Here is a 16,008-nt window from a genome sequence, read left to right as displayed (position 1 = left end):
ATCTGCTCTTCAGCTCAGAAAGCGCTCACCTAGCTACCTGCCCCTGGTTCCATTCACACTGACGGCAAATCCTCCACGTCCTAAATCAAGCTGCTTCTCCAGCCGTTCCTTCAGCATTGGAGTCACTATTCCAGCTTCTCACCATGGTGTTTCTCAACACATTATCCTCGTCATGAGTCACTTGTCTTCAGCAGTTTTTCTCTGTTGCCGCTCAGATGTGAAAGACCTTTGTTATTCACAGTCACCTCTATCTTCTCAGCAAGGTTTTGGGGGTCCGCTGTTCCCTGGAGGATCATTCAAATAGTTGTGTGTGTTTGCATATGTGTCCTGCCTCTCTGCTCTCCACCCGTTAAGAGGCCAGTGTTGATCAGTGGCTGTCCAGGCCTTTCACAGCCACTGACACGCCGGCAGTACAATGATGATGTCACACATTCTCCTGCTGGGCACCCTGGGGCTCCTTGTTCAGGGTGAGACTCTCTTCTGAAAACTTGGCTTCAGGATGCAACCAGCTTTACCACAATCATCTTCTGCTGTGATGGAGAAACACTGAGACCAGCAGCATTCACCTTCTTCCATCTGTTCTCCATGTTAAAGAAATCCTCCTCTTCTGTTTTCATATTCATCATCTTTCTCCAAGCTGTATTTGTCCCAATAACCCTTCTGCTCTTTTGGATATTTTCCAGATTCATCAGGAGAAATCACTGTGACTCAGTCTCCTGGATCTCAGTCTGTTAGTCCAGGACAGACTGTCTCTATCAGATGCAAAACCAGTACAAGTGTTGGCATTGAGCTTGACTGGTACCTTCTGAAACCTGGAGAAGCTCCTAAACTCCTGATATATCATGCTACAAACCTTCAGTCTGGAGTTTCAAGTCGTTTTAGTGGAAGTGGATCTGGGACTGACTTCACTCTGACCATCAGTGGAGTCCAGGCTGAAGATTCAGGAGTTTACTACTGTGTCAGCAAGTTCGCAGCACACCGTTCACACAGTGAAACAACGTCATACAAAAACCTCCCTCAGCTGGAGAGGAACTGATCTGACTCAACAGCTGCAGAGACACTAAAACACTAGAGATTGCGCACAAAAGACACAAAGTCATAATTTCACAGTTTTTATATGTTTAATTGTAATTACATTCATCAGACAGATTGTGTTTATTGCAGGGATTTTTTGTCCTTTTTGTTACTGTTGTAGCTCAGTGACTTTCAGACAAACTCAAACACAGGGCACAAAACAGTATACCACCTGACCAAAGATAATTCATTGCATGGTGTTATAAGATCATTTACATCATTTATAGTCACTCAAACAATTTGTGTATTTTTGAGACTGTCTTCCACCAAAAACAATCCCTTAGGTACAAGCAGCTCATTATGAACTATAGTTATCTCTGACTTTAACAATAAGCAACCTCGAACAGTCGTATAAATAAGAACAATGTGGTGTGTCAGGAAGTGAGGTGACGTGCCGTAGTATAGCTGGTGATAAAAATTTTTTTTTGGTGCGTGGCTGTTGTGGTGGATGGGACACAACGAAACAGGACTTTCCACTCGGAGGTTGGAGTTGGATTCCTGCGTGAAGCGAGTCTGGTGTTCAATTTGAAATAAGCTGGTGTTCACTGATATTATCTGTGAACTAGAAATGTAGATTCTTGGTTTCCATGCATGTCAGTCCAGGAGCCTGGGTCACAAAAGGAGTTCAACCAAGTCAAACCTCATCAGCTGGCTTCATAAAACCTGACAAAGACGATAATGACTAACCAGGAGCACGAAGGGAATTATCAGTATTGATGCCCCGGGTCAAATTACATCACTGCAGCATAAAAAGTAATTCATCAAGGACTAGGTCATTGAGTATAAGAACTGAAATATGCAAAAAATGTAGTAGAAATAGTTGACAACAAAAAGATCAACAACAAAACCTATAAATTGTAAAGAGGCTTATTTGTTGGATTTCAATATATTGAATATATTTTCATTGTCGACATTTATTCTCAGGTAGATACTCTGATGTTTACAGGAAGCCTTGTTTTATTGCCAGGGATCAAACTGCATGAAAATGCTACAAACATTTAAATCTTGATATAATAAATTATCATGGAAAGCAAAGTGATTCTGCTGGTCTGTACACACGTCGTCCTCTGAACAGCACACACTGTATGTCAGCTCCATTGTCACTTTCATATGAATGCAGCTATTTTGTCCACACTGGGGTCCTTTAGAAATGATGACTCATATCTTAGCGATGTGGCCACAGTTACCATGACAACCCAGATTGCTGAGCCTCAACACTGTAGATTAAAAAACCTCTCAGTTCACTTAAATGTCGTCTTATCTTGACATAAAAATCAGCCATGTCCTTTATCATCTGTTTTATTGGCCTCAGTACTTCAGCCCCGTGTAGAGGCTTTAAACACACATGAAAGTATTTGAAGCACACTCATAAGATATCACCGTGTGAAGATGATATCATGTTTTATTTTTATAATTGTGAATGATGAAAATTATGAAAATGGCTGTAAGAGAGAAATTAATGAGTTTTATTTCACTAGTGAAGAAAATAGTCTCAATGCCAAAAATATTACAAATAAAGGTAATCAATGTTGATAATTTTTCACATAGTCTGATCATTAGTAATAATACAAAACTTACAAAACATGACATAGTTTGATGGCTAGTGATAATATATCAGTTAGTTGTGATTAAGTTTTAAAACCTGAGGCTGATCTCAGTGAGTTTGTTGTTTTCAAAGTGAGAGAGCCGTGTATCTCTACAGTCAGAGGTTTTTGTACGGCGGCTCAATGAGTTTGTATCACTGTGGTACACTTTTGGTGGAGGAACCAGACTGGATGTTGGAAGTAAGTTTAATTATTTCATGGTGTTATCAATCCATGAGAAAAATATGTATTTTTTCATATTATTTTCACTTCATGAAACAAACTACCATGCCTGACTTTGCGTGTTAATATCTGATTTTAAACCAACAGTGATCTCTAAGTAGTGAAATCAGAGGAGACTTTGAAAATCTGAATCCAAATGATTGATCAAATTTCTTTAATTTGAGTTTATTTAAGATTATTAAAATAAAGTTGATTGGAACCAGAAGAGAAAGCATTTATTTCAGATTATTTCTTTAAAGTGGCATCTTGAGGGCTTGTAGTTGTTGCTTTCTCTGACAAAGTGAGAGAGCCGTGTCTCTCTACAGTCAGAGGTTTTTGTACGGCGGCTCAATGAGTTTGTATCACTGTGGTTGACTTTTGGTGGAGGAACCAGACTGGATGTTGGAAGTAAGTTTCTGCACAAATATTAAATATCATGTAATGTGTTACTGTTGCTGGGTTACTTTTATTCTTCTATGTGAGTGTTAGTGGTTGGTTTTAACATGTATTTTGTTAATTACCATTACTTATAGTAACTGTTTTTTCTTGGTACTCAGTACTTATTTAGACTTTTCATTATAAACTATGAAAAATGTTTAAAACTGAACAGCTTCAAAGTTAGAAAAGTTGAATGCAAAGCTTTGGTTCCTTCAGACTGTTTGACCAAACTGATTTTAATTTAGTATTTTTACATGACATGTGAAGCTGAATGAAAACTAATTTGAACTGAGTGGGGATCAGGATTAAAATCTGAAAATGTAGCCAAATTTCTGATTCTTAATTTTATCTCATAATTTATTTTAACACATGGGATGAAAATAATTTGATGCATTATTTTGTTTTTTTGCTGTTTGAAATCAGTTTTGATGAACAGAATTTTGTGGCTTGAAAATGATTATGGCTGAAAATGCTCAACAAACATTTATCTCGGTTATAGATGCTCTTGTTCAGATTTTTTTAAAACCGACAATGTATTTTGCATTTACTTTGACTTTTAACAAATAATAATAATAATAATAATAATAATAATAATAATAATGATAAAACAGTAAATTATTTAAACTGTAAAAATTAGATTTTATTTCTATTCTTTAAAATATTTAAGGACACACACCATTATTGATGAATGATAATTTTTATGGAGCAGCCAAATAATTTTTATTTTTATCTGTTATGTGTATTGATGTATTTCTGTTCATATGAGGACTCTTTCTGTGCTGATGTGCATGAGAGGCTTCTTAAAGGGAAGTGAAACAGGGTGTGAGTGAGTGACTGCTGGAGCATAAAAACCATCTGACAGAAAGTCCTTAAAGGGGAAAATGGACTCTCACACAGTAAAGGTGTCCAACCGCCGGCTGACTGACTGCCAGCTGCTTATTTCCCGCCCTCTAAGCTGATTGGTGTCTCCTAGGTGACGCCCCTCCCACCCTGACGGTGCTGCCCCCCTCCAGAGAGGAGCTGCAGCAGGGGAGGGCCACGCTCATGTGCCTGGCCAACAAGGGCTTCCCCTCAGACTGGAGGCTGGCCTGGAAGGTGGACGGCAGCAGCAGCAGCAGCAGCAGCTGGGAGCAGAGCAGGAGCCCCGGGGTGCTGGAGAAGGACGGCCTCTACAGCTGGAGCAGCACCCTGAGGCTCACTGCAGACCAGTGGAGGAAGCTGGGCTCTGTCACCTGTGAGGCCACCCAGGGCTCCCAGGCTCTGCAGGCCGAGACACTGAGGAGAGACCAGTGTTCCCAGTAACTGACCTGACTCACTGGGACTCCTGCTACCGGTTTCACTCTGCAGCTGCTCTCACTCTGCACTCTCATGCCTCTCTCTCACAAGCATCATTATATCTTCTAATCATAATCTTTTCTTGCTTGTACTCATGTCAGTATTCTTTCTATGTTAAGACAATAAAGATATTTTCACCAAATCAGCTCTGTTTCCATGAACATCTTTACAAGTGCTGAGTTTAGTTCACAGTTGTATGTTAGACTGGTTATTTCTCGTTAAGTCTTTTCAAACCTAACATTAATTCACAAGAAATAACTTCACAGCTATCTGTGATTTCTAAAACATGTCAGAGTGCCTCTTTGAATTGTTTGGAGTATTGAAAATTTGTGTCACATTTCATAGACGTCCTTTTTTCTAACTGGTTCTTATTCATCAACATACCTCAATTTCAAATATCATTCACAAAGAACAGTATTTGTCTATAAATATAGGTTGCTATAGTTCAGCAGGTCTGTAGTTGGTGTTTGGAAAATCTTGATCCATGTGCCCTTTTCCAACTTTGAGCACCTTCCTCTCTAAAGGTGTCTGCACAGCCCTGATTCACATATTTTACATTGTTGTCTGAATTGCAAAATCCATGCTGTGACCCTATGACTGCAAAAACAGCCAGTGATTCCTTGTGAAAAAATGAAATAAAATAAAATAAACCTGCATGTTAGGATTTAGGCCTAATAAAGTTCATTTCCAGATTATTTCCAAAAAAACTACACAAGTGAACAGTGGGAATGGAAGTTTCACGATTAGACAATAAAGAAGGATATCATCTGCATAAAGGATTATATCATCCGTCAAATTTCTGTTTCTGACCAGTATGATATCTATACTGACATCACCACAAAATGAGAGGAGCAGTACAAGTCTTATGACCGGCCCTCGGGGTCTGGGATGAATACACTTTTTTTGTGAAATTTGAATATGGTTATTATATTTTTATGAAAGTTAAACAAAATGTTTGCTTAAAATGTAACATTTAAAAAATTTTATCCACCCCCCACACAAAAAATTAAAAGAATAGATAAAACAGGACATTTTTAAAAAGCTAATTAATTATATCAAAATTAATTATTTTGGGCCTTGTTTTTTTTTGTTGTTGTTTTTTTTTGTTTTGTTTTGTTTTGTTTTGTTTTGTTTTGTTTTTTGTTTTATATGATTAACAGCTACACTGGCTCCCCGTTACCCACCGCATCCAATACAAGATCCTACTTTTAACATACAAAATTATCCACAAGCTGGCCGCCTCATACCTCTCTGACCTACTCCCCATTAGCTTCCCCAGCCGCACCCTCAGATCATCTTCCACCATCAACCTCACTGTCCCCTCTGTTTGCCTCACTACCATGGGAGGCAGAATAATTTATTATCAGTGTTTGATAATTTGTGATAAATTACCTAGTTTGATGATCTATAACAAAAATGTGTTCAGAATTTATATTGTGCCTTCATTTCCAATCCTCTAGTGATTAAGTGTCTCTGCAGCTGTTGAGTCAGTTCCTCTCCAGCTGAGGGAGGTTTTTGTACGACGCTTTTTCACTGTGTGAACGGTGTGCTGTAATGCTGCTGACAGTAGTAAACTCCTGAATCTTCAGCCTGGACTCCACTGATGGTCAGAGTGAAGTCAGTCCCAGATCCACTTCCACTAAAACGACTAGAAACTCCAGACTGACGGCTTGTAGCATCATATATCAGGAGTTTAGGAGCTTCTCCAGGTTTCTGAAGGTACCAGGCGAAGTAGCTACTAACACTTGTACTAGTTTTACATCTGATAGAGACAGTCTGTCCTGGACTAACAGACTGAGATCCAGGAGACTGAGTCAGAGTGATTTCTCCTGATGAATCTGGAAAATATCCAAAAGAGCAGAAGGGTTATTGAGACAAATACAGCTTGGAGAAAGATGATGAATATGAAAACAGAAGAGGAGGATTTCTTTAACATGGAGAACAGATGGAAGAAGGTGAATGCTGCTGGTCTCAGTGTTTCCCCATCACAGCAGAAGATGATTGTGGTAAAGCTGGTTGCATCCTGAAGCCAAGTTTTCAGAAGAGAGTCTCACCCTGAACAAGGAGCCCCAGGGTGCCCAGCAGGAGAATGTGTGACATCATCATTGTGCTGCCGGCGTGTCAGTGGCTCTGAAAAGCCTGGACAGCCACTGATCAACACTGGCCTCTTAACGGGTGGAGAGCAGAGAGGCAGGACACATATGCAAACACACACGCGCGCACACACACACACACGCGCGCACACACACACACACACACACACACACACACACACACACAGTGCTGGTGGAATTGACTATTTGAATAATCCTCATGTATATGTGGTTACTATCATGTCTTAATAAAGTGTAGAAAAGTGCTGTTCAGTGAAGTTTAATATTATCTATTTTTAAAACCTGTCAGTAAAATGCTCTGATCTGCTTTCCATATTGTTATTTTCCTCAGCAGTCTCCTTGTTCTTGCTGCTTGTCTGTATTTCAGTGGCTTGGCTTTATTTTCTGATGCTCAGGTTTCCTTCTACAGTCTTCCACCACATTCTCCTCTTCTGCTGTGACTCAGTGTCTGTACAACAGATGAATTACTGGCTTTTCAATCCATGTGGAACCAGCATACTTCCCTGCTCACTGTTTGTTCCACATTCTGTTGGAAACTCACTAGTGCCCCCCACAGGTTCAATACTGTCACCTCAATCCCTGTTGTGTGAGTTTGAAGGCCTCTTGATGTTCCTCTCCTTTTCCAATGCGTTCTTTTTTATTGTCTCATTTTAGTTGAATGTTTTCTCCATTTTCCTCATCCTTACAGAAAACAGTGCTCTTTCAAATGTCAGATAAATCCATGTGTGGTATTCTGCTGAGTCATGACAGCTGTTGTAAACTGGGGTTTGGGTTGCTCAGTGATTTGAAATGACCAAAACATATCAGGTTGTTGATTAAAGAGTATAATTCCATGGATGTGGAGCATGAAAGCAGTTTTACCCGTTTCAGTTCTGGCAAAGAGAAGCTGCAAGGAGAGCCGCTCAGTAGACCTGGTCCAGTGTGAACTGACTGACCAGCAACTCACACTGAGCAACATTTTTATCTTCCCATTCTGTTTGAAATGCAACACAGCACAAAATATATATTCTTAGTGAGTCAGGTAACATTTTGTACAACAAAGGCTTTTCAGTTCAGGTCTCAGTTCTCATGATTTGGCCTTTTGCACTATCAACAATATGCCACTACAAGACATTTCTAACCATAAATATATAGGCATATATTAATAGAAACTTTTCTTTTACCATCAATAACACACAACATATAAGTGAAATTACAATCAGACTTGAATTTCTTTTGGTGCATGGAGATTCAGTATTCTACATTCATCATCAGCTGTTTTGAAACCTCTAAATGTGTGTGTTTGTTTGCATGTGTGTGTGTGTGTTTCTGTGTTTGGGTGTATAACTGTATAGACACAGAGCTTAACTGTAAAATTTGTCTTAATTTGCCTCTTTACTTTTATACATTTCCTGTCCTTAAACAGTCTAACATGTTGATTCAGGTTCAGTCGGCTCTTGTCTCTCTTGCCTTTCCTCTGTCTAAATGAGGCTTCCTGATCCAGCTGACTGAATGATCATCCTGATCTGTTTGGATCCTGACAGTCCAGATGTTCCAGCAGCAGTGTGGATAAGCTGTTTGGATCATTCAGCAGTGGTTTGGGGGTCGGCATCATGGCAGCTCACTTTGCTCCATGTTGTTGTGCTTTTAATGTTTCTGATTGGGCTTCTTCACTGGAACTGTCCTGTTCATTTGGGGGAACTTTCAGCTTGTTGAGGTGGGAGGTGGCTGTTTGAAGCTCAGAGGGAAAACTGACACTGACACTATGAACAAGATGATATGTTCTCATCAACTGTATGTATGTGTGTGTGTGTGTGTGTGTGTGTGTGTGTGTGTGTGTGTGTCCTCAGTGAACTGTATCAGTCCCTGCAGTAGCTTCCAGCTGCAGCAGTCACTTCAGTTTCTGTTCAGTCTGACTGAGGGAGGTTTTTGTACGACGCTTTTTCACTGTGTGAACACATCTTGACTGTTGATATAGTGGTAACTCTGACAGTAGTAAACTGCTGCATCTTCAGCCTGGACTCCACTGATGGTCAGAGTGAAGTCACTCCCTGATCCACTGCCTGTAAAACGACTTGAAACTCCAGACTGACGGTTTGCAGTGTTATATATCAGGAGTTTAGGAGGTTCTCCAGTTTTCTGAAGGTACCAGTTGAGGTAGTCAGGATTTGTACTGACTTTACATCTGATAGAGACAGTCTGTCCTGGACTAACAGACTGAGATCCAGGAGACTGAGTCAGAATGATTTCTCCTGATGAATCTGGAAAATATCCAAAAGAGCAGAAGGGTTATTGAGACAAATACAGCTTGGAGAAAGATGATGAATATGAAAACAGAAGAGGAGGATTTCTTTAACATGGAGAACAGATGGAAGAAGGTGAATGCTGCTGGTCTCAGTGTTTCTCCATCACAGCAGAAGATGATTGTGGTAAAGCTGGTGTCATCCTGAAGCCAAGTTTTCAGAAGAGAGTCTCACCCTGAACAAGGAGCCCCAGGGTGCCCAGCAGGAGAATCTGTGACATCATCATTGTGCTGCCGGCGTGTCAGTGGCTCTGAAAGGCCTGGACAGCCACTGATCAACACTGGCCTCTTAACGGGTGGAGAGCAGAGAGGCAGGACACATATGCAAACACACACACACACACACACACACACACGCACACAGAAAAACACAGAGTCAGTGAAGTGCAGCTGTCCACATCATGTCATGGTGTTTCCACTTCGATGCTCAGAGCATTGACTAAATTATCATCATGTACATGGGATTGTGAGATTATTATGCTGACCATGTGAATGAATTTAATTTTACTTATACTTGTGTTTGTGAATGCTGGTTAAAGATCGACTTTTATTCATGTGTTCATTTATTTTAATTCTTCTTTTAATTTTAAATCCCTATGTGTTGTCTCTATTTACCTTTCTGTACTGTCAATGTACTGTCCTTAACTGTACTGTGCTGTCACTGCACTGCACCAACGCTGTTAGAGGAGCTTGTGACAAAGTGGGTGAGATCTGTCCTGCACTCACCATTTGTCACTGAGAGTTGCATCTGATACATTACACCATATTACTTTATACATGTGTTCATTTTGCTATAAGTTACCAATTGCTCATAACATTGCAGCACTCACTACCCCGTGTTTGTTTGTGTTGGCATTATGTCATAATTTACATCAAAGTACATTAGTAGATTAAAGCAAACACACCACCTTAAGTTAGTGTCAGTTACTTTTATTATTGTTGTAGGGTTACACAACAATAATAATCTCACTTACAATTACTCTCACTTATGCAGGATTGGTGTTGGGAGGGCGCCGCCCAGCATTTCCTGACTTTTATGGAGTTTGTGATGTCATGACTGACATCATTGGGCCAAAACATGTGGAGTGTTTTTCATTTTAGTTGCAATGTTTCTTTCTGTTTGTTTGACGTGTTGTTATGTCATGTATGATGCATGCTTATCTGGTATGAAGTCATTTAGTTTTGTAAATGAGCTTGTGTATATTTCTATGAAGGATCGTTGATGTCTTTGAGACTTGGTATTGAGAGTTTACCTTCAAGTGATTTGGTGCTGGATGTGATAGCCTAGGTGAGAATTAGTCTTCCTATAAATTCAGAGGGGCTCTAGTCTCTCAAGAAGAAGGAGGTGAGGCTGTGCTGCTGTGAGCATGTGTCTTTTTGTCCGTTTGGCCATGACTTTATTTCCAAGTTCATTTCTTTGAGTTTGCTGTTTTTTTCTGGGTTAATTTATGTCATGGAGAGCACTGTAAATAAAAAATAAATAAGTCTCAACTGAGTTTTTAGACTTTGATTCATCAGAAAATCAGGCACTGATCCCTGTTGACTTAAGAAATTCTTGTTGTACAGCTTTTGAAAATATGCCACAATCCTAGAAAGAGGTCTACTAGAGCAGGACCAGCAAGTTTAGTATAATCATGAAGTATAAAGCCGGATATCATTGGCATCAACAGGGATGTCCCACAAGGGGGAGCTATGGGAGGAAAGGTCACTTATTTACTATAATTAAATTCTTTTGTTCTCCAAACCTTTTTTGTTGAGGACATTTCAAGTTGTGCTAGAAGGCTCACAAAGAAGCAGAAACTTTACTATGTTCATTATTAGCTTTTGTTTGTTTAACTGGATTTCATCCTGCAGCATTCCTGTTATGGTGCTCTATCATCAAATTTCTAAATTCTCACTACCAGTCCTTAGTGTGTATTTGTGAATTTGTGTTTGTGGGTGTGTGTGTGTGTGTGTGTGTGTGTGTGTGTGTGTCCTCAGTGAACTGTATCAGTCCCTGCAGTAGCTTCCAGCTGCAGCAGTCACTTCAGTTTCTGTTCAGTCTGACTGAGGGAGGTTTTTGTACGACGCTTTTTCACTGTGTGAACACTCCACCACTGTGGTAACTCTGACAGTAGTAAACTGCTGCATCTTCAGCCTGGACTCCACTGATGGTCAGAGTGAAGTCACTCCCTGATCCACTGCCTGTAAAACGACCTGGAATCCCTGATGCTCGAGTAGTAGCATCATAAATGAGCCGTTTAGGAATTTCTCCATCTCTCTGTTGGTACCAGGCTAAATAGTGGGTGCTTCCAGAAGCATAAACATTCTGGCTGGTTTTACATGTGATGGTGACGGAGGCTCCCAGAGCAGCCCTCACTGCTCCAGGCTGAGTCACTGTGACCTGGCCTCTGGACTCTGAGGACACACAGACAAAAACACAAAGCAGCGTCATGCTTTTCTCCGCTTCATTTCAGAGGGATGGATCTTCATAGAGGAGAGGACTTTGATTCTCTGGACTTTACCTGTCAAGCAGCAGCAGAGGAGAGTCCAGATGAGGATGGAGCTCAAAGTCATGTTTGGATGAGGAGGATTTCTGGGGCTTCTGTTGTCATGAAGGACAGCTGTCAGTCATCCAGTCTTCAACTCTCAGGACTATAAACTCTCCCAGAGCACTGGAGCATGGTGCTGCTGATGCAAAGTGGCTCTCTATGGAAATGCTCTGACCCACTCCAACAGAGACACACATTACTCTCATCAGGATGTTAATCAGTTGATCAATTCAATCAATTTAACAAACTGTTGATTGAGCTTTTTAATTTATCTTAATATGTGTTAACATTTTTCTCCAAGAATTTCTTCTCTGCTGTTTTATTGTGGCAGAGTTTGATTGATTTTTGCTGTAACTGACTGAAAAATGTTTCCTGTTCTCATGTCACTGCTATACAAACGTTATAATACAGAAATCAAAGCTTGATAAATAGAAAAAGTCCGTTTATAGCAAGAGGATACATCTTTCATCATTTATCTTCACTCGTGAAAATTGTCCGCTGCCATGGTTCAGCAGTGATGCCTATCTGTTGCCATAGTTACTGAGCTAAGAAGGAAATGAAAAACCCAAAATTCCCCTTTTGGATATTAAAACAAATTTTAAATGTTAAGGTAGAAAATATATCAGGATCAGAAATAAAAAGCAGGGTGTCATCAGCATAAAGGGATTCAACATTAAAGGGATCTTTACAAACCACTGAAGACCTGAACCAAATAAAAGTGGTAACCATGGAAAACCTTCATGTGTTTCCTTTTCAAATAAAAGCTTCAAGACTGTGACTCATTTCTAAATATGAATACCTGTTGTGTACAATATAGTACTTTTATCCATTTTATAAAAGCTGCTATAAAATAAACTTCATCAAATTAAGTGATTGAAAGTGTGTGCCTATGTTTGGACTGAATCAGTCATCACAGTCTTGAAGGTTGAGAAGGAACAGCTCAGTGGATGTAAAACAGACTTTAAGAAGGTCAGAGGTCAAACACAAACACAGCTGTACACATACAAACACAGCAAATATTTATGTTCATTTTAGATCATTTAAAGCAGTTAAAGTAGTTTAAATCAGGTATGACCAACTAAGATGGTAAGAAAATATTGTAAATGGGATGTTCATTATGTTTACACTAAAATCTGCATTGAAATCTTATTATTAACATGACACAGTCTCACTCAGTGTTGACAAAATATAAAGATGTTTGATTTGTTTGCAGGAATAATACTTGTTATTTTAAAGTATTAAAGCTAAAGAGTTTTACTATGTGTGAAAAGACTCTGGGTGTCACATCTCCTGGTTTTGGATCAGTTTTGTCTGTTTCTCTTTTGTTCACCAGTCATCCCCTGACTCTATTTTTGTGTTTGCCTTTTGTGTCTGTTGGTTGTGTTTGTCTCCCTGCACTTCCTGTATTCCCAGCCCTCCTTGTGTCAGTCCTGTCATCCGCCTCACCTCTCCTGCTCTCCCCTGTCTCCACCTTCCTGCCCCAAACCTCATCCAGTCATCTGTCACCTCACCTGCTCACCTGTCTCCACATGTCCAGCTCCGCCTTTCTGCACCGCTCTTCTTCCAATCATCTAATCTGCTAACTAACCCAGCAGTATTAATCCCTGTCAGTTCTCTGTAATCTTTGCCAGTTTGTCCCACTGGATTCACCTGTGTGTCTTGCCAGCCTGTTTTTACCCATGATTGTGTTGAACCAGCAGATGTGTTTTCTCTCTGTGATCATACAGGTTGTACGTGTGTACAAGTTGGATAAAAGCAACTATTGTGAGTGTCACAGAGTCTTTTAGTGGTAAAAAGTACTGGACTGTGCCAGCCCACTTTCACCTCGGGATGGACTCTGAGTCAAAAAAACATTTTGCCATTTGGCACATGGAGCTCAGAGCTCACTACCATTGTTTTTAATGGAGGATGTCAGTCAGGACAGTTAGAGATCACACCACAAACGGGCACAACTGTCCTCTGCATTTCGGGGAACTTTCACTTTTTTGAGGTTAGAGGTGGCTGTTAGTGACACTAAAATTCACAAAATTCTAAATTACCACTAACCCAGTCCCTTTTGTGTGTGTGTGTGTGTGTGTGTGTGTGTGTGTGTGTGTGTGTGTGTCCTCAGTGAACTGTATCAGTCCCTGCAGTAGCTTCCAGCTGCAGCAGTCACTTCAGTTTCTGTTCAGTCTGACTGAGGGAGGTTTTTGTACGACGCTTTTTCACTGTGTGAACACATCTTTACTGTTGATATAGTGGTAACTCTGACAGTAGTAAACTGCTGCATCTTCAGCCTGGACTCCACTGATGGTCAGAGTGAAGTCACTCCCTGATCCACTGCCTGTAAAACGACCTGGAATCCCTGATGCTCGAGTATTAGCATTGTAAATGAGGCGTTTAGGAATTTCTCCATCTCTCTGTTGGTACCAGGCTAAACGTTGGTAGCTGTTCCAAACATAAACATTCTGGCTGGTTTTACATGTGATGGTGACGGAGGCTCCCAGAGCAGCGCTCACTGCTCCAGGCTGAGTCACTGTGACCTGGCCTCTGGTCTCTGAGGACACACAGACAAAAACACAAAGCAGCGTCATGCTTTTCTCCGCTTCATTTCAGAGGGACGGATCTTCATAGAGGAGAGGACTTTGATTCTCTGGACTTTACCTGTCAAGCAGCAGCAGAGGAGAGTCCAGATGAGGATGGAGCTCAAAGTCATGTTTGGATGAGGAGGATTTCTGGGGCTTCTGTTGTCATGAAGGACAGCTGTCAGTCATCCAGTCTTCAACTCTCAGGACTATAAACTCTCCCAGAGCACTGGAGCATGGTGCTGCTGATGCAAAGTGGCTCTCTATGGAAATGCTCTGACCCACTCCAACAGGGACACTCATTACTCTCATCAGGACGTTTTTATACTGATATTAGTTTACAATGTACCTGATGGTTTCTTTTCAAAATGTCCAAAATAACCCATTATAGTTATGTAGATTTATTTTGACCTTTCTTTCAACAAAACCAAAAGCCAAATTGTAGCTGAAAATGCATTAAAAATCCAATCTTCTTCCATTTTACTTCATCTTCTTGATATTCAATAACATGTTAACTAATACTATTATTAATTTAAAAAATATATATATATATAATAAAAAGTAAATTTGCCTTTTTTATTTCCAATATAATGTAAACTATTTATATTCATATAATTTTTCTGTGCTGATGCACAAACACACACACACACACACACACACACACATACACAGTGCTGGGAGCATTAACTATTTAAATGATCCTCATGTACATGAGATTAATAAAAGGTCTTAATAAAAGTATGGGGGTGATGTCATCCTGGAAGAGAACACTCCCACACTCTCATCAGTACAGAAAATCTATTTATTACACACTTGATTTCAATGGCATTTTTATTCAACTATTTTTCGTTCACATGTTTATCGTTGAAAATGTTCCATTGTAATTCATTGTGATGTTTTTGTCATTTAGTCTGTCTTGAGAAGTCTTATGTACTCAGTATGCTTTGATTTATTAATGTCAGAAAAATATTTCCATCTGCTCTGAATTGATCCTCCTGATGTGCCTTCAAGAGGAAAACCTGAACTTCATAATTATATCACATGATTGGGTTTGGACCTTGTCAGCTTGAAATAGATTCAAAACACTGTGATAACGGTGCCAGAGGCCACTTACTGTGTGGTTGTGGTCTGATGGCAGGTCCAAGGCGACACTCGTGGAGAAGGAAAGAGACAAAGGAAAGTAGGAAAGAGAGTAGAGTGGTAGAGTTTGCCGACACGTTTCAGCCTGTTGGCCTTCGTCAGGGCAGAGTCTGTATGCACAGGTATGCAGTCAACTTAAAGAGTTAGGTGCTTCTGGTTGGAAAAATAAAATGCAAATTTCAAAATAAAGTATTTTAGGTGAGGGTAGAAACAGGAAAAAAACGTGTATATGTATGTACGTATGTATATGTGAATGTGAGTATAGGTATGGGATCAGGTGTTTCATAGAAAAGGTCTATAGTCTATTTCTTCATTTGAGACAGGAAATGTCATGGCATCAAATTTAAAAATCCAAAAAGTCTCTCTGGAGAAGTTTCTTGAGGCGATCACCCCCTCTTGTGGTCAGGGGGATATGTTCAATCCCCTCTACTCTGAGCAGGGAGTCATTGCTGTTGTGGGATTCATTAAAGTGCCTGGCCATGGGGTAGTCCGGGTTTTTTGTTCTGATGGTGTATTTGTGTTCACTGAGGCGATCCCTGAGTCTGCGTTTAGTGCGACCAATGTCAAAACATCCACAGGGGCAGGTGAGGCGATCTACAACAAAGGTGGTATTGCAGGTGAAGAAGTGTCTGTGTTGGTAGGTATGGTTTGTTCTCGGGTCCATGAATGTTTGTGTGTGTGTGATGTTGTTACAGTGATTGCAGCTACCACACCTGCAGTTGCCCC

At 40.3% G+C, this 16,008-nt stretch overlaps 2 gene segments (V, D, J or C); one reads left to right on the top strand and one right to left on the bottom strand.

Annotated features, from left to right (window-relative positions):
• LOC115367349 (Ig kappa chain V-III region MOPC 63-like) overlaps window positions 1-4,797 on the top strand; it is a 34,903-nt gene extending 30,106 nt beyond the window's left edge. The window contains 2 exon segments of the V gene segment in view: window positions 2,815-2,858; window positions 4,291-4,797. Of these exon segments, the coding sequence occupies window positions 2,815-2,858; window positions 4,291-4,619 (373 nt within the window).
• LOC115367352 (Ig kappa chain V-III region MOPC 63-like) overlaps window positions 1-9,274 on the bottom strand; it is a 36,742-nt gene extending 27,468 nt beyond the window's left edge. The window contains 2 exon segments of the V gene segment in view: window positions 6,187-6,490; window positions 9,223-9,274. Coding sequence covers window positions 6,187-6,490; window positions 9,223-9,274 — 356 coding nt within the window.
• Between the last annotated feature and the right edge of the window lie 6,734 nt (window positions 9,275-16,008).

Source organism: Myripristis murdjan, chromosome 11 (assembly GCF_902150065.1).
Source record: "Myripristis murdjan chromosome 11, fMyrMur1.1, whole genome shotgun sequence".
NCBI classification, from domain to species: Eukaryota; Metazoa; Chordata; class Actinopteri; order Holocentriformes; family Holocentridae; genus Myripristis; species Myripristis murdjan.
Note: the sequence above shows the minus strand (reverse complement) of the source record. Positions and strands in the feature narration are given on the sequence as shown.